We start from the raw sequence: 17832 nt of genomic DNA, 5'->3' as shown, positions 1-17832 counted from the left end.
TTTCAAGTGGTAAAATGTAATTAGAAAAGAAAATAAAAAGCACACAAGCTATTAAAAATGGATCCAGGAATTCGAGACACTACCTCATAGCTGGTAGGACTTAGTCTGTTGAAAGAAATTCTAAAGGACACTGTCAGCACTGATAGGCCCAGAAATACTTGACTTTTGTGGCAAGGTTGGGGCTACTCCAGTAGAAAACATCAACAAATTGCTGAAGTTTCAGAAGGTCAAGGCTGTGTTTAGTGAGCCTCACCTCTGAGGAACATGTGATATAGATGGATTAAAATGTCCCCAACCATGGTGCAACACTGATTGTTGATGGTTACTGCCAAGAATGCATTCAGTATTTCACCACTAGGGAAGATGTGGACTGTATGTTTTTAATAGATGCCCTTTACCAGATGGAGGAAGTGCTTTTCTATTCCTAGTTTGCTGAGAGGTTTTATGAATGGGTGTTGAATTCTGACAGGTGCTTTTTCTGCGTTTATTGAGATGATATGATGTTTCTGTTACTGTGGTGAATTACACTGATTGGTTTTCAAATGTTAAACCCAACTTGCATTCTTGGGATAAACCTCACTTGGTCATGATGTATTATCCTTTTTATATATTGCTAGATTCAATTTGTTGATACTATGTTAGGGATTTTTTGCCTTTATGCTTATGGGGGCAACAGATCAGTTATTTTCTGTCTGGTAATGTCTTTTTCAGATTTCAGTATCAAAGTGATGCTAATTTTATAAACTTAGTTGGAAGGAGTTTCCTCTTCTGTTTTCCTAAAGAGTTTGTATAAGATATATATTATTTCTTTCTTAAAAGTTTGATAAAATTCACCAGTGAATCTGGGCCTGTAGTTTTCTTTGTGGGAAACTTTTTATTATGAATTTGGTTTCTATAAATAGAGCTATTCAAATTTTCTTATGGGGGAGGTGGTCAGTTTTCTTTGTGTTTTTAAAGGAATTTATTTCATCTAAGTTGTTGAGTTTATTGGCATAAAGATCATAATATAGCCTTATTCTTTGATAAAATGTAGTGATAACATTTCATTCTTTCATTTCTAATATTGGTAATATATATTGTTCTCTTTTTTAATGAGTTTTATAAAAGTCTTATTAATTTTATTATTCCCAAAAATAACAACTTTTAGCTGTGTTAATTGTCTATTTCATTGATTTCTGCTCCTATTTTTGTTATTTCCTTCTATTTATTCTGGCTTTAATTTGTTCTTTTTCTAGCTTAAGGTAGAAAAAATAAGTTGATATTTAGTTACATAGAAATAAAGTACTTGAAAGCAAAAACTACATCTCGTACATATTTGTGTCTTTAGCACGCAGTAGGCCCTTGGTAAATTATTTGTTGATCAGATGAGTAGTGTGATGGACTATCCAAACAGAGGAGCTAAATAATGTCAAGATGGAGGCGAGGTTTTATATTATGTCGTTGGAATCACCTGAAGCTCTCATAGTCTGTGCCTTTGCTCTTATTGTTCTTTCTCTTTCAAATGTGTGTCTCCCTTTTCTCTCTGGTGAACTCCTATTTAGCTTTTAAAGTTTTCAAGTAAGACTCATGTCCCATGACATTTTATTTATTTGTCCAGTAAAATTTATCATTTTGTATTATACCTAGTGGTATTTACATCTGTTTTTCCTGCCAGACCTTCTTGAAAACAGTATTTTCTTGATCTGTGCATCTGAGTGTTTAGCAAAAAGCCTTGTCTGTAGGTAGTAGCTTCTTATTTAACGTTTGCTGAATGATTGTAAGATAAGGGATATAAGAGGAATTTAGAAAAATTCTTGATAACCTGGTAATAGCTTACAGTGGTCTTTAGAGAGCTAGAGAAATTTTTTATTCTGGTTACCCCATGAAGTGACCTAGTTGTGGTCAGTTAGCAGAGTATACTTAGAAAGAAGCCTTATTGGTCTACTTTAACTCTTCTATACTCTGGAATTAAGACTGTGAGTTATGAAGCAAGACCATAGTAGCATATGAATACTTATATTTTTATTTTGTGTAACGTGCTTAAATTATTCCTGGATGGCAACAGGGGGAAGCGAGTGGAGTTATCTGATGATGAGACAAAAGAAACTGAAAACATGAAGAAAAAGAGGAGAAGAATCAAACTTCCTGAGTCTGATAGCAGTGAGGATGAAGGTGGGCATTGCTATTAATTTTTGGCTAGGGGGATTGTCTCAGTTGGTTCAGGCTGCTATAACAAAAATACCATGGACTGGGTGGCTTAAACAACAGAATTTATTCCTCACAGTTCTGAAGGCTGAGAAGTCCAAAATCAGTCCACCAGCTGACTCAGTTCCTGCTGAGAACTTTCTTCCTGATTTGCAGAAGGATACCTTCTTGCTATATCCTCAGGTGGCAGAAAGAGAAATCATCTCTCTCGTGGCTCTTATAAGGGCACTAAACTAATGGCACTCATGAGGGCTCTACCCTCCTGACTTAATTACCTCCCAAAGGCCTCACCTCCAAATATCACACTGGGGATTAGGGCTTCAACATATGAATTTGGGGGCAACACAAACGTTCAGTTCATAGCAGGGGTCAATTCTTATTATGCTTAAGGAGCTAAAAAGTAATTTATTCTTGGTCACACTGACAGTAGTAATCCTAGCATTGAGAGACATAGCACCTATTTCTGTTTAAAATCTACTTTAACCTTTTGACCATGATCTTCTGGTAATTTGCTAAAATAACAAACACAGAGGGAAAGAGAACAAGGATTATTATTGTGTGTATTATTAAAGACCTTTTCTTTCTTAAAAATAAAATGGAGGTATTCCTTTGACTACCTTCATGTGAATGCTTTAAAGCAGGTGACATTGTAGGCATCAAGGGTGTTGGTTGTGTTTTGTACCACATAAGTAAAACCATGCTAAGATGCAGAATCTACAGTGTCTGTCATCGTTCAAAGGGAATGACACCATAGACCCATCCAGTTTTAGGTTGTGGGTACTGTTGTAAGATAAGCAAACAGAATAAGGACAAGATTCTCACCTGGAAAATTAATGTGCCTTTTAAAAGAATATCAAGTATTCTAGGAGCCAAGATCTCTTCCCAAATCATGTAAACGAAAGTGTAGAAAGAGGAGGCTAAAGAGAAAGATACCCAGGCTGAACTGATATGCCAGACAGCTTCTACCCTGAAAAGCCTACTTTGAGAATCAGTGGTGAAAGACTGGAGCTGCTGTAATCTATTCTCCATGAATTCATGGCATAATGAGTATAAAACATTTTAGTTAATGGCAGGCAGAACTCTGGGCCAAAGGGATTTCCTGTCACTTAAAGGTACACAGACAAAAGCAAGCAAACTGATGCTGAAAGAAATTAAAGAAGAGGAATGAATGCAGAAGAAGGAAGCTGCTGTGCTGCTGAAGGACAAAACTAAACTTGTTAGACTCTACTCTTAGCAGAAACTGCCGTAAGAAGAACTGAAAATGGTAGCAGAGTCTCCCCCCAAAGGGGTATTAGCTCAACCATACAAGTGAGTGAAAAACAAATTATGTGTAGAGATGACAGAAATGCAAAAGAAGTGAACTGAAAGAAGCTGTACAAGGAAGTTGAATATGTCTCTGATGGAGGTTCATCTTTGACTCTTCGGTGGATTTAGAGTTTTTAGTGACTCTCTGGAATGAGTAGGGGTAGGGCATTGGGAGCATCCCAGAGAGGTAGTTGCTGTATACTCATTCCATGTCATTTATCAAAATGCTTTGACCAGGACCACTGAAAGGAAGATTCCCACGTGTGTGGATGAAACCAGAACCATCAATGAACATTCTGATCAGTTAAGAGTTGAGGAAGTAGAGGCAACTGCATGCAAACACACAGGAAAATAATTAGGAAGTAACTCAGGACTATGTGCTAATTGGAACAGTCTTCCCTATTTCCAACCAGGAAAAGAAGTTGGGGAAGATTTTAGAAAAGTCTTTGAAGTCGTCAGCCTAATGTACATTAAAAAGGTAAACTAGATACTCTAGTATAAGTGAAGGAGTCAGCTCTAAGTCAAGGAATTACTGTGGTTGATTGAGTACTCATTACATACTTCTGAAATATTCTCTGTAGTTGTGAGCCTTAGCCCACAAAAATAATACCCGTGGGTGATTAGAAATATGAGTGGGGTTATTTAGTTTGGAAAGGAGTGAGAAGAAATGTGATAGAGGTGGACAGCCTATAATAACAGATGATATAGAGCAGAGGCTCTCAGATTTTTTCTCTGGCAAAGATAGTTTTTGGCGTCTGACTAAATTTATAAACCTTTGCCATTTTATTCCTAAATTTCTTCTTTGTCTCAAAGCCAGTGAGATTTTATTTTAAACCTTCACACAGTCTCTAACCTATTATTTTATGTCCGTTACACTGAATATGTGCTATGAGTTCAATATGCTGTCTTCAGCTAGAAGTTAGCAGATGAGCAGCAGGAGTGGAGGAAGCGGCAGGGACTGTGGAGTCAGACAGACCTGGGTTTAAGTCTTCCCTCTGTCACTTACTGTGTGACTTTAGGTGGATTACTTCTTCAGTTCCTTGTTTCCTCATCTCTAAGATGGGGATGTTACCACAAACTGTGTAGGCTTTTCCTGAACATCAAATAAGATAATGCTTCAAGTGCCAGGACAGTGCTTGACACGTAGTAGATTTTCTTGTTATTCACCTCACTTTTCCTATTGAGGTGTTCAGTAAGTGTTTAACAGTAGTAAATACACTTGCAAGTACCTTCTCTCAGAAAATTCCCTTCAACTTTGTTTCCTTCACTCTATACCCAAAGGCTATTCCTTTCTCCTCCTTTCTGGCAGAGTCATAAGCACCTTTAGCAGTTGTACATACTGTCTTTGTAAAGTAGGAAAATGCCAGACCCAGAAAGAAAGAACATTAAGAGAAATATCTTCATTGCTAGAAAGAAATAGGGTTTTTTTTTTCTATTTTATTTTTTATTGAGGTTATGATCATTTAAAACCTGGTGAAATTTCAGTTGTACATTATTATTTGTCACTCATATTATAGGTGTACCACTCCACCCTTTGTGCCCACCCCCCCACCCCTCCCCTTTCCCCTGGTAACCACTAATCTGTTCTCTTTGTCCATGTGTTTAACTTCCGCATATGAGTGCAGTCATACAGAGATTGTCTTTCTCTATCTGGCTTATTTCACTTAACATAATACCCTCAAGGTCCATCCATGTTGTGAATGGGATGATTTTATCCTTTTTTATGGCTGAATAGTATTCCATTGTGTGTGTGTGTGTATACACACACACCATATCTTCTTTATCCAGTCATCAGTCAATGGGTACTTAGGTTGCTTCCACGTCTTGGCTATTGCGAATAATGCTGCAATGAACATAGGGGTGCATGGGTCTCTTTGAATTGCTGATTTCAAGTTCTTTGGATAGATACCCAGTAGTGGGATGGCTGGGTCATATGGTATTTCTATTTTTAATTTTTTGAGAAATCCCCATACTGCTTTCCATAGTGGCTGCATCAGTTTGCATTCCCACCAGCAGTGTATGAGGGTTCTCTTTTCTCCACAACTTCTCCAACATTTGTTATTTTTTGTTTTGGTTATTTTAGCCCTTCTAACAGGTGTAAGGAGATATCCTAGTGTAGTTTTGATTTGCATTTCCTTGATGATCAGTGATGATGAGCATCTTTTCATGTACCTATTGGCCATCTATATATCTTCTTTGGAGAAATGTCTGTTCCTATCCCCTGCCCATTTTTTTTTTTTAAAGATTTTATTTTTTCCTTTTTCTCCCCAAAGCCCCCCAGTACATAGTTGTATATTCTTCGTTGTGGGTCCTTCTAGTTGTGGCATTAGGGACGCTGCCTCAGCGTGGTTTATGAGCAGTGCCATGTCCGCGCCCAGGATTCGAACCAACGAAACACTGGGCCTCCTGCAGCGGAGCACGCGAACTTAACTACTCGGCCATGGGGCCAGCCCCCCCGCCCATTTTTTGATTGGGTTTGATTTTTTGTTGTTGAGTTGTGTGAGTTCTTTATACATTATGGAGATTAACCCTTTGTCGGATATATGATTTGCAAACAATTTTTCCCAGTTGGTGGGTTGTGTTTTTGTTTCAATCCTCTTTTCCCTTACCTTGTAGAAGCTCTTTAGTCTGATGAAGTCCCATTTGTTTATTCTTTCTATGTTTCCCTTGTCTGAGAAGACATGGTGTCCAAAAAGATCCTCTTAAGACTGATGTCAAAGAGTGTACTGCCTATATTTTCTTTTAGAAGTCTTATGGTTTCAGGTCTTACCTTTAAGTCTTTGATCCATTTTGAGTTTATTTTTGTGAATGATGTAAAAGAATGGTCGATTTTCATTCTTTTGCACATGGCTGTCCAGTTTTGCCAAAACTGTTTGTTGAAGGAGACTCTTTTCTCCATTGTATGTTCTCAGCTCCTTTGTCAAAGATTAGCTGTCCGTAGATATGTGGTTTTATTTCTGGGTTTTCAGTTCTGTTCCATTGATCTGTGTGCCTGTTTTTGTACCAGCACCATGCTGTTTTGATTACTGTAGCTGTGTAGTATGTTTTGAAGTCAGGGATTGTGATTCCTCCAGCTTTGTTCTTTTTTCTCAGGATTGCTTTAGCAATTCTGAATCTTTGGTTGCCCCATGTGAATTTTAGGATTCTTTGTTCTATTAGAAAGAAAGAGTTTTAACCAATATGTTTGTCTTTGCTGACATTTTCAGACCTTGTAAATCGTTTATGAAGAATGTTAAGCACATGACCCTTGTTTCAGGTTGAGATAGGTAGTTTAAAAAAAATTCCTAGGAAGCTATGAATGATTTCCAGGAATTCTAATTACCCATCTCTGCCAGAAAACTCTCTGATAAACAGTGGTTACATTGCTGGATTCCTGAAATTAGTTTTACCACAGTTCTTATTCTGCTCCAACAAAGATCGCTTTCCTGGGATAAGTGATATTTTCACTACTTGAGTAACTTTCCTCTGAAGAGCTGCAAATTTATTACAAGTATATTTAAAATACACCAATGCATCAAACATTCCTTATGTTTATGTCACTAAAAATATATTGAGGGAGAATGCTTGGCTTGATGATAAATGGTTGGCAGACGGGCATGGATTCTAGTATATGAATGTGGGCAAGTTTTTTTTTTTTAAATCTCTGAACCTCAGTTGTATGAAACAGAAATAATAGTAATAGGGATTTTGTGTAGTTATGAGAATGAATGATTAATGTTTAGAAAGCCCAGAAAATTCTATTTGTTTTCCCTGTCCTTCCTTTCTTAAACTATTTTATGAAAAAAAAAATTCTAAACAAAGAAATACAAATACACAGTTTCAAAAATCAGATAAAATAGAAGTTTTATGATATATAGTAACCTCTCCTAACTGACTCAGCTAATTGACTGATGCTTCTCTGGTCAACTTTCTTCCATTTGCCTTCCATCTTCCAGGGATTTGTTGAAGTTTCTTATTCATTAAGAGCTCTTGGCTCCTCTTCTGTTCTCTTCCCTGTTACAGGGGGGTTACAACATTTATCCCTTTATCATCGTTATAATGTTTCTTTTTGGGGGTGTGGAAGGGAGAAGGAGGGATATGTTGAATCTTTCTTGACCTAGAAGCCCCTCATCCCAAATTTAGTTGAGAAAATGATTGTCTTCCTTTATTTAAAAAAATTATTGGTACGTGTTCACTGACAGGGAAATTGTGGTGCCTCTGCCTCTTGGAGCTTAGAGTCTGGAGGGGAATCTAGATAAACAGTTCCATACAGTGCAGTGAGAGGGGTCTTAGAGGGTGCCACTGGGATTAAGTGTTTTCCTTGGTTAAGTCAAGTGGTTACAGAACTGGAAATAGAATAAGAACTCCTAAATTTATTACTGTGAGTACTCAAAATTTCTTTTCTTTGGCTTCCTCACTATATAAACTTTCCTACTACCACTGTAACACATTGTGACACAGCTTTCTTAATGGCTATACCTTCAGAAAAATGGGTGCTTGGCTCTGTGGTTTGACTTTACTCTTGCTTGCCTGAGCTCCCATCGTGTTCTAGCCTCCAAGAACTGGGTTAATAACTGGACCACTTTCCTTTTATGTTTCTGTCTCTTGTTTCCCAGAGGTTATAAAGTTTTGGGGCCCATTTCATACTTGAAGTGTATAATTTATTTTTTCATTCTGGCTCCTGTTCTGCTTCACCTCTTTAGGTCATTTGGCCTTGAACCCTCCACTGTCATAATTTTTAACACTGACCTAATCAGTTGGGAGAATTTCAGATCCAAGACTTGTGCTAAGAATTTGAATACAGCCAGGAGATTCAGGGAGCAGGTGAGGCTAAGCAGCTACCCGGGCCCCCGACCAGCAGTTTCTTTGTTTTGATTAAGCAATAGGTCACCTGGGGATTTTCATTTCCCCTCTCATGGGTCTTATACTAAGACCACTGTTTCTGGAACTGTTCAGAAATGATGGGATCCCTCTGTGATGCTCTCTTCTCAAGTGGTACCATTTCCATAGCAGTATTTCTTTCCTAAAAGTGTTCTTTCCTGCTAATCTCAGTGTAGCAAAGCAAGCCTCGTCAGTAGGGCAATCACTAGAAATAGTTCCCATACAACATGGTAAGCAGGTCTTAATTGTTAGAGCTATAATTGTGATCATCATTTCAAAGATGATTTTTCTCACGAAATTGATGCTTTTAACATCAGCTGGAAAATTTCAGTCTAACAAATATCTCAGGTGATTGCAAATAATCCTCATATCAGTCACAAAGACTCTGGCATGGAACATTTGGTATAATCTGAGGATTATATCCACTTACTTGATCTTAAGAGGAAATTTCTGGCCCTGAGTGGTAAGGCAGCATGGAATAGTTGGAATAGTAAGGCTGTGGAATCAAACCGCCTTGGATTTAAAACCTTCCTCAGTGGCAAGCTCTGTGACCTTGGCAAGTTAATTAACCTCTCTGAACCTCTGTTTACTCAACTCCAATGTGCAAATAATAATATTTGACTCTTAGGGTTGTAGTGAGGATGAAGTGAAACAATGTAAGTGAAATATATGACCCATGGTAGATAATCAGTGGATATTTATAAAACAACTTTATACTCTGACTTATCTGTAAAATAAAAAGTTTAGCTAAGGTGATCTCTAAGGTACATTCCAGCTCTAATAATTTTTGATTCTCTGATTTTCTTTGTATAAAATTAATAAAACGTGTATTTTAAAGATATATGTATTTAAAGATATATAACTGCAGAGTCCTTGGTTGTCATGAATTACTGCTTGCAAAATCCCCTTTGCTGGACATGGAAGTTTAGAGAGCCAGTGGAGAAGGTGTTGCACCAGATAGTGCCATAGTTCTCTTCTCTAAGCTGGTTTCATTATTTTCAGTCGTACCAGACTCTCCTGGCGCTTATGAAGCTGAGTCACCATCCCCACCTCCTCCTCCTTCTCCATCTCCGGAACCAGTGCTGAAGACTGAGCCAGAGCCTTCTTCCATCAAGGTACAACTTTACTGGGATGATTGACTTTCCAAGTGTCTTTTATTGTCCAAGGACCTAGAACTACTCTGCTAAATCGGTTCACTCCTGTCTGCTTCACAAATGCCAGCAGATGGCTCATGTCTCATTCTGTTCTCCGCTAGGTAGTACAGGATGGGCCCTCTTCTCACCTGAAGTGAGAGTTCAGCTATAGGATGGCGTCTCAGGAAGGTTGCAGAGGTCAGTCCTGGGAGCTGGTTTGTTTTTCATGACCTCCAGCATCAGGGCTGCTGTGCTATATTCAGCTCCTTTTGGAATTGTGCAAAATGAGGTCTTGCCTGCATCAGAGCAAAGTGTGTGAATGATAGAACAGAACTAACAACTTATGCATATTTGTTGTTCTTCAGAAGCTCTCCTGGAAAAGGGCTAGATGAGAAAAGCTGGTAACAAGGGGGAAATGTAGTTGTGAATGATCCTCAGCTGCATCTTGTCTTTATCTGTTCGTGTAGATAATGAAGAGTTGAGAAGATGGGTGCTGACAAGTTTTTTTTCTTTATGACTGTTAGTTTTCCTTAATTCATTGTGTCAAGACTATGCTTTCAATTTTGCGCTGATTTCCCCATTAGCTGAAAAGAAAATGAGATGAAAGACCAGTGCAGATAACAGAAAATTGGTGTCAGTGATAACCTGTTTGAGACTAAATTAGATGCTTGTAATGTTGCAGTGTTAAGGCTGGAATAGCAAGGATCTACAGCAAGGGCACATGCTGTGGAAACCTCTGGGTTGGTTTAGGGGCCTTCCCTGTGTGCTCCCATAATGCCTGCTGCAGCCCTCCTTCAAAGCCCTTACCACAGCGGATTGCATTGGTCTGTTCTACTTGTCTTTCTCCTCCATTAAGGTCCTTCTCCTCTCGGTCTTTTAGCCATGGTGCCTGCACTACCCAACAAGAGTTTTTTAATTGAATGAACACAGGTCTTTGCTCAACATGCTACTTTTCTTCTCACAAACAATGAAATATTGAGCCTGCACATAGAATGAGCATACCTTGTCTGTGTGGTACTGTCGGCCCCCTAAAAGGAAGTGTGTAGAGTTCCTTGTTCAACATTTTGTCATCAGGGAATGTTGGAGGGTGATTGTTATAGATTAAAAAGCTTCTGTTATTTTTCTTTGTAGCTTCATTGGTCAGCTTAATGTTGTATCCTCTGATCTTCCTATGATCTTTCAGAGCTCAAATGGAGAAAACAAAAGAAAACGAAAGCGCGTGCTGAAATCTAAAACCTTTGTGGATGAGGATGGCAGCATAGGTAAGGAACATTTTTTGGCTCCAAATTCAGAGACAGAGTTATTACCTAAGAGAGGCACCATAATCCCTTAGAGAGCACTGTGCCTCCAGCTTTCATGTGCACGTGATTCACCCCCAGCTGATGCTGCGCCACTTGTCTGTGGCCCACACTTTGAGTAGCAGAGTATAGAGAACACTACAACTAAAGTTAGAAAACCTGGGTTCCTGTTTGGGCCATATGCTGTAAAAATAAGCTTTGAAATCTTAGATAAAAGTCACGTCACCTCTGGTGGGAAGTTTCTTCATCTGTGGAATGGAGGTAAATATCTATTTTTGCCTATATTTGGGGTTGCTGTGAAGATTCAGGTGAGGTAATTAATATGTCTAAAAACATGTTTAAGATAGAAACTACAGTACCAACTTAAAATGTTTTCATAGACGTTGAGAAACATTTATGGGTTTTTTTAGAATGGTTGTTTTATGCATTTGAACAGTGGAAAAGAAGCTCTTATAGATATTAGACTCTGAAGAGAGTGTCAAGAGTCTTCTTGGTATTTTGTCCCACTTGTTCTGCAGAGGGTGTGACTCCTCCACGTCGCCTCCTTTATGTTTCCTGTTTGTAAACCATGTTAGGTCTGTGGAGGTCTAGAGGGGCCTTAGGATTCAGGCTTCTTCTACTCTTTCCATAAGTGACCCAGACTTCTGTGGGGCTTTTAGAATTCAGCACTTGAGGCCTGCTACAGTCTTTTTGTGGTTGGAAAGAGTTGTGGGTTATGTTCTTAAACCTCTTGTTAGTTGGATAGCCTATAATTGTCGTTTTTCCTTTCCTGTGGCACCTGCCACAGCTTGGCTTTCCTAGAGAAGCATTTTTACCCTTTTTTTTTTTTGGTGAGAAAGATTCGCTCTGATCTAACATCTGTGCCAGTCCTCCTCCATCCTCTGTGTGGGTCGCCGCCACAGTCTGGCCCAGCAAGTGGTGTAGGTCCTCGCCCAGGGTCTGCACCCGTGAACCTGAGCCACAGAAATGGAGCACACCACACCCAACCACTATGCCACGGGGCCAGACCCTCCCTTTTTTGACTTTCCTTTTCTGGTCCAACTTTTTGTCTTAAAAAGATTGATTGACTCTGAAGAATCATCTTTTCCTAGGCAATGTGGTGGTTAAAATAGGTGAAGACGTCTCATGAATTGTGAGCCACTTTCCATTGTTTCCCACCTCCCACTCCTCTGAGAAGGCTTCTGCCGTTTGAATGGTAGCATAGGATTGGGGACTAAAACTCTTTGCATGTGGAAGTTCTGTCTTTACAGTGCCAAATTTCCTGTGAGCCTATGAATTCTGGACTTTAAGTGATCTCTGTCTCTCTTTTTTTTCCTTTCAGTCTTTTAGTAGTGCATTTTCAAGCCTCTTGGTTTGACTATTGGTGGTAATATATGTATTTTACTGTTGAATTTCTTATTATTTTTTTTCTTTTAAATTTAAAAGGACAAAAGCATCAGTGCCAGTTTTTTCCTCCTTCCTCTACCCCAAAAGAAAAATGTCAGATACATCTCTGTGAGAGTTTATTGGGAATTTGTGGCTAATTACCTATTTCTTTATTCAAAACAGTACTCAAATTTTGGCCAGGTATGGGCTGTGGACTTTTCTGCACTCCTGTCTCCAGACAGGACTATTAAGAGCCTTGGATGCAACAGTGAAAACTGTGCTCACATAGCACTTTTTTTTTACAGTTTTTAGTCCAAGCTCAACCTAATGAATCTTGGCTCCTGTTACCAACAAAGGAGTTCTGCTTTCCTCTCTCTGCTCAGACCATTCCAGATGTCCCGGTGCAGGGGGCTTGCCCTGTCCTGTGCTGGGTCAGAGTTGGTCTGTGGTTTAAAGGTTGATCTTTGCCTTTCTGTGAGTTTGCTACAGGGACTGGGAATTGGACCCCTGAGATAAGCTTCTGGACAAGGTGCATTTCTAAGAGTTAAATGGTTGGATGGAAAAGAATTCTGATGTTACCTGCTTAAACTGGGCCTTTTTTTATGGCAGCCCAGAAAAGTGGCATCATGTTCAGCTAAAATAAAGGTCCTGTGTTTTTAAGTTGAAATCTCCTTTTTCCTATACTTTGAAGTAGCTACAGCTTTGAATGTAGAAATGTTCCTTTTAGCTCTTAAGGTATACCAAGTGTGCTGCTTAAGAAATTTTGTTGGTGCTTCCCTGACTGGTTTTTAACTCCCCCAAGCAATGCACTCCACAAAATTGGCAGTGAGATAACCAGTGGTTTCATTAATAAGTAATGAAATAATGAGCTAATTGATGCTGGAGTTTAATATTATAGACATGTTGTCATTTGAATACAGAATATAGCTTATATAGCTTAATATCTTAATATAGCTTATAGCTTACAGAAGGAGCAAGTCATGCCACCAACTAGTAGTAAGTAGTTTTCTTTTTTATATCTGCAGATGGCTGTTCAGACTTCCCTAATTTGAGATATTGAGTAAATAACAGCACATAATTTGTTCCAATAATCCAATTACATAGTGCTTTTGAAGTTGTATATGAGATGGGGATGGTGTTCTGGGTTATTAATTGCTGAACTAATAGGTATGCCATGGAAATTCCCTAAGTATCTTACAGCAACATTTCTCAGACTTGACTGACTATGTGCGTTACTTGAAGATCTCCCTAAAATTCAAATTCTGCTTCAGTAGGCCTCAGGTAGGACCTGATATTCTGCATTTCTAATGGGCTCATGGGAGATTCCAGTGCCTCTGGTCTGTGGAGCCTTAAGGCTTTCGAGAACCCTTAATATATATTCGAAGCTTATTTGTGTTTTTTTAGCCTCTAAGTTGGCAGGAGTCAGCAAAGTGAATTCTAGGCTCTTGAAAGTAATGACAAATCTTAGGAACTCTTAGGGAGGGGCCTATTAATTATGCAATTTTAATTGGATTAGATGGTCAAGGTGAAGGAATGCTCCACTGGTAATAGCTAGTTGACCTCCAGCATGGCCCATTGTAAGGGTAAAAAATAGCACTGAAAAGTACTTGCTAAAGATTGCTAGGTGCATCCATACATTCTGGGTGGCAGTGCTATCCCCATTTTATAGGAGAAGAAAGAACAGTGATTCTCAAGGTGTGGTCCCCAGACCAGCAGCATCTTCATCACCTGGGAACATGTTAGAAAAGCAGATTCTTGGGTCCACCCCAGACCTACTGAATCCGAAACTCTGGAAATAGAGTCCGGCAGTCTGTGTTTTAACAAGCCCTCCAGGTGATTCTGACGCATGTTAAAGTTTGAGATTATAGAAACAGCAGACTAGGTATTAGAACACAGATCTATTTGATTCCAAAGCCTATGCCTCTAGAACACTTTGATAATATATTTTATTAGAAAGAAATGATCAATAAGTAAGAGCTTAAAACTGTCATTGTTCTTTAATGGGAAAAATACCTTTCAGTTTAATACCTTTCATTTATTATGCATATTAGGTTACTCTGTTCAGCTAAGAAAAGGTGTTTTCCTTTCCTGTTTCTCCGTCATTTGCTGCAACCAGGAATGCTGAGAAAGAATTTAACTGACATTGGTTACACAGCTGCTGCAGCTCTCTAAAGTCACAGGAAGGTGGCATTGTGCTGTTTCTTGTGGTTGGTGTACGCACTCCAGTAATATTGAAGAGTTCTTATCAGTTCTGTGACATCATTGTTGGAAGCCATTGTCCCTGCCCTTTGGGGCTTCCTTGTAATGACTCCTCCCTGATGTAATTATTTTCAAAGTTGCCATTGGAGAGGGTTCAGTGAATTTTATTGGTAGGAGAAAAGGTAAAATATGCCTGTGGCTTATAGGGAGTACGAGAATTGGTAACTGTTTCTCATTTTATCATCATCCTTAAAACTATCAGGTTTGTCTTCTGATTGAGTTTGCTTGGGACAGTTATCTTCATGTTGTGGACTACTACTAAATCTTGTGTCACTCAGAGCTAGGAACTGAACAATTGAGTAACTGATCTCCAATTCTCTGTACTTAGGATGTGTAGAGAGTGGGTGATGTGAGGATAGCGCTAGCCAGGAGGGTCCATGGCTGTGAGCATAGCTAGATAGCTTGGGGACTGGTAAGTAAAGCGGAGATTAAGACCAGAAAAACCAGCCATGTATATAAGCAGGCATTGTGGGTCAGGGAGGTAAGACTGAAGAAGTCAGTCAAAGCATGGAGGTAGAAGTAGGTATTTGAGATACCAATATAGAGCTCACAGGGTAAGCTAGCATAGACCAGTGCCTAAATACAGGATTTGGGCAATCAAATGATGAGGGCCCATTTAAAGGCTTGGGACACAGCAGTAGGGGAGTAAGGGTGAATGTTGATTCAGAGCCCTAGCTAGAGGCTATGTGAACTCAAGATACATACTTCCTATCTGAAGGTGGATCAGATCTCCCAGTGGGAGAAAGCTTAGGTGGTAGGTGAGCACACCTCCCTTGATCAGAGGGTCTGAGGGGTGAGTAAGGCATGTCAATTTCTTGATAGAGTAGTGTTCTGAATGACTCAATCCACTCATATTCCATTTTCCCATATTCTACCAGTGACTGAAAAAGTCTATGAGAGTGAATCCTGCACAGATAGTGAAGAGGAGCTTAAGATGAAGACATCCTCTGTACACAGACCCCCAGCCACAACTGTGAAAAAAGAACCCAAGGAGGAACGAAAGGGCGCTAAGAAAGGGACTGCTGCTCTCGGCAAGGCCAACAGACAAGCATCCATTACTGGCTTCTTCCAGAAGAAGTGACTTGCTGTCTCTGTTGGGTCAGAGACGTGGAGTGGTCAAGGGAGAAGACCAAGACATACGGACTCTCACTTACTGTGTAAGTTCATCCAGCGCCTCACCTTGCCTGTGTCAAAAGACCGTTCTTCCATCCTGTAAGGTTTATACTGCTTCTGGTTTTAACCAAAAGGAAATCACCTGGAAGCAAGAGGCAAAAGAATATTTAAAAAGCTGTTAACTTCTAATGACATTTTTTAAGCACAATCTTTGACCTGTCCAGGAGAAGAATTTACTCCAAAAATAAATTGGAACAGGTTTCAGAGTTATCACTGAAGCCGTTTAGTGGCTAATCCACTGCACCCTACCGGCCCTATGCCCTGATCTGTTATGGCTCAGGAAGTCTTCCTCCTTGTTCCTTTGTATTCTGTGGACTTGTGTGGGTATTCTTTTATCCCTGAATTTTACTGGATGTGTTTGCCACTCTCCCTATCATCTCTTCCCCGCTACCACACTTCTGTGTGAAGCCATTTTCCGTAAGTCTTTTAAATCTTGGTTGGACTAAAGGCTGAAACAAAAATCTCCCTGTAATCCTCTTTTCCTCCATTATGAAGTACACTGACACCAGGCTACAGTGTTCTACCCCTTTCACAAAAGCTCTCTCACTAGACCTTCATTCACAATTAGTGGTTAGGGAAAAGCCTCAGGCAGAGCACAAATAGAAATGTAATGATGTATTCATCTCCACCAGAAATTATTTAGAGTCAGCATTGATGATATTAGAGGACTTGTCGTGTTGCTGACACAGGGCATGCTTTATACTGCTCTTCATGATTTTGTCTCCTTCCTTGTCTCCCTTTCCCACTCTCAGTATCTAGAGAGTGAAACTCATACAGTGAAATGAAGGCTAAAAAGAAATCCCTTCCTATATCCAGTGTACCACAGTTAAGTAAAATTTCTGCTTCTCAAGGAACCGGAAAGTTCAGAAACAACAATTTTCCAGGAAGGTAATAGGAAGAGATAAAGCACACCTTTACATACAGATGTTCCTCCTCTGTATTTTTAACTCTCTCATTTGCCTAGAAGTACAGACTGTCCAAGAAGAGATGCAGAGACTGAGTTGTTGGTAATCTAAACACAAATAAAACATTTTCATTTGTTACTTATGGAAAATCATCTATTCCAGTGATAACTTTTAAGTGAGTTCTGTTATGGCCGGACAATGAACTCAGTGGATCGAGGTGGTGTGGTGGTGATCTTGCACAGTGAGCTCTGGGGAGAGGAACACAGGCTCGGATGCTGGCGTGACTCATGACTAACAGACGAGGGATGTCTGACTTGCTCCTTCCGCCTTAGCCTGGTGTATGTCGTAAGTGATGCAGTCAGCCGTCTACTGTTTAAGGTTAAGATTGTGACTGGCCTTGGATTAAGAGGAACTTCTTTAGCAAGCGTCACCCAGGGCTCTCCAGCCAGGCACCCCACGGACTTGATTAAGACCAGAGGTTTGGGAGATGAGTCCTGGCGTTACGTCTAGGCAGAGAAGGCAGAGGCTTTTTGTAGCAAGCTGAGTAAAGGTTGACATATTCCAAACCCCTTTCTTTTTAAAATGTAAAAGGCTGAAGAGAAGAATGGAAAGCGTGGACTTAAACCTTTACAAAAAAATTTCTGGAGAGGAATCCCTTTTAAATGGTTATTTTTGTCATTGCCTTTAGGACTACAAAATTAAAGAAAAAAGCAACAATCCAGTCTTTTTAAAAAAATTATTATGCTGGGATCTCTAATAAAACTGAATTTTGAATTGGAAATCTCTGGTGCCGGTGGAGTTCCATCTTTGAAAGGATAATGCAAATCCTGTGGTTAGTATGCCCAATATGCTGCCTAAATTCTGAGCTGTCTGCAAGGCTTAGGAAGTAGTAAGTGGTGGCTTTTTTTTTCTTTTTATACAAAACTCTACCATGTTATCCACATGAGTTAAATAAATTTGAGAAGCTGTTTTAATACAGTGCTTCAAACTAAATGTCTGATGAGTCTGTCATTTGACAGGATGGCAGCAGTGTGGGCAATTATTTAAACTCTCAACAGGAACAAGGCTGGTTTTCAGTTTATATTGTTAAAAGTGCATACCCATAGTCTGAGATGGACAAGTTATTTGCTGCCTTCATCATTTTTTCAGCCTTGTGGGAAATCTTAGTTTCAGCCAACCTCATTTTTTAGTTCCTTTAGAAGGAAATCTAGTCCTGATCTTGCACATTATATTAGTTTGGCTTCATCGCTTGTTAGCTGTGTGACCTTGGGCAAATTTCTAAACCTCAAGTTCTTTTTCAAAATAGAGCTAAAACGAGTTACTGTGGGTTGTCAAGACTGAAGTAATAGA

The 17832-nt window shown here is 39.5% G+C and overlaps 1 protein-coding gene across 2 annotated transcripts in view; it reads left to right on the top strand.

The window, feature by feature from the left end:
* Positions 1-17263, top strand: part of POLD3 (DNA polymerase delta 3, accessory subunit) — a 42347-nt gene extending 25084 nt beyond the window's left edge. For both annotated transcript variants that reach the window (XM_044752586.2, XM_070490709.1), the window contains exons 9-12: positions 2045-2151; positions 9352-9464; positions 10666-10744; positions 15283-17263. In XM_044752586.2, the coding sequence (XP_044608521.1) occupies positions 2045-2151; positions 9352-9464; positions 10666-10744; positions 15283-15485 (502 nt within the window). In that variant the 3' untranslated portion in view covers positions 15486-17263. The remainder of the gene's footprint in view (positions 1-2044; positions 2152-9351; positions 9465-10665; positions 10745-15282) is intronic.
* The last annotated feature ends 569 nt before the right edge of the window (positions 17264-17832 follow it).

Source organism: Equus asinus, chromosome 20 (genome assembly GCF_041296235.1).
Source record: "Equus asinus isolate D_3611 breed Donkey chromosome 20, EquAss-T2T_v2, whole genome shotgun sequence".
Classification (NCBI taxonomy): Eukaryota; Metazoa; Chordata; class Mammalia; order Perissodactyla; family Equidae; genus Equus; species Equus asinus.
Note: the sequence above shows the minus strand (reverse complement) of the source record. Positions and strands in the feature narration are given on the sequence as shown.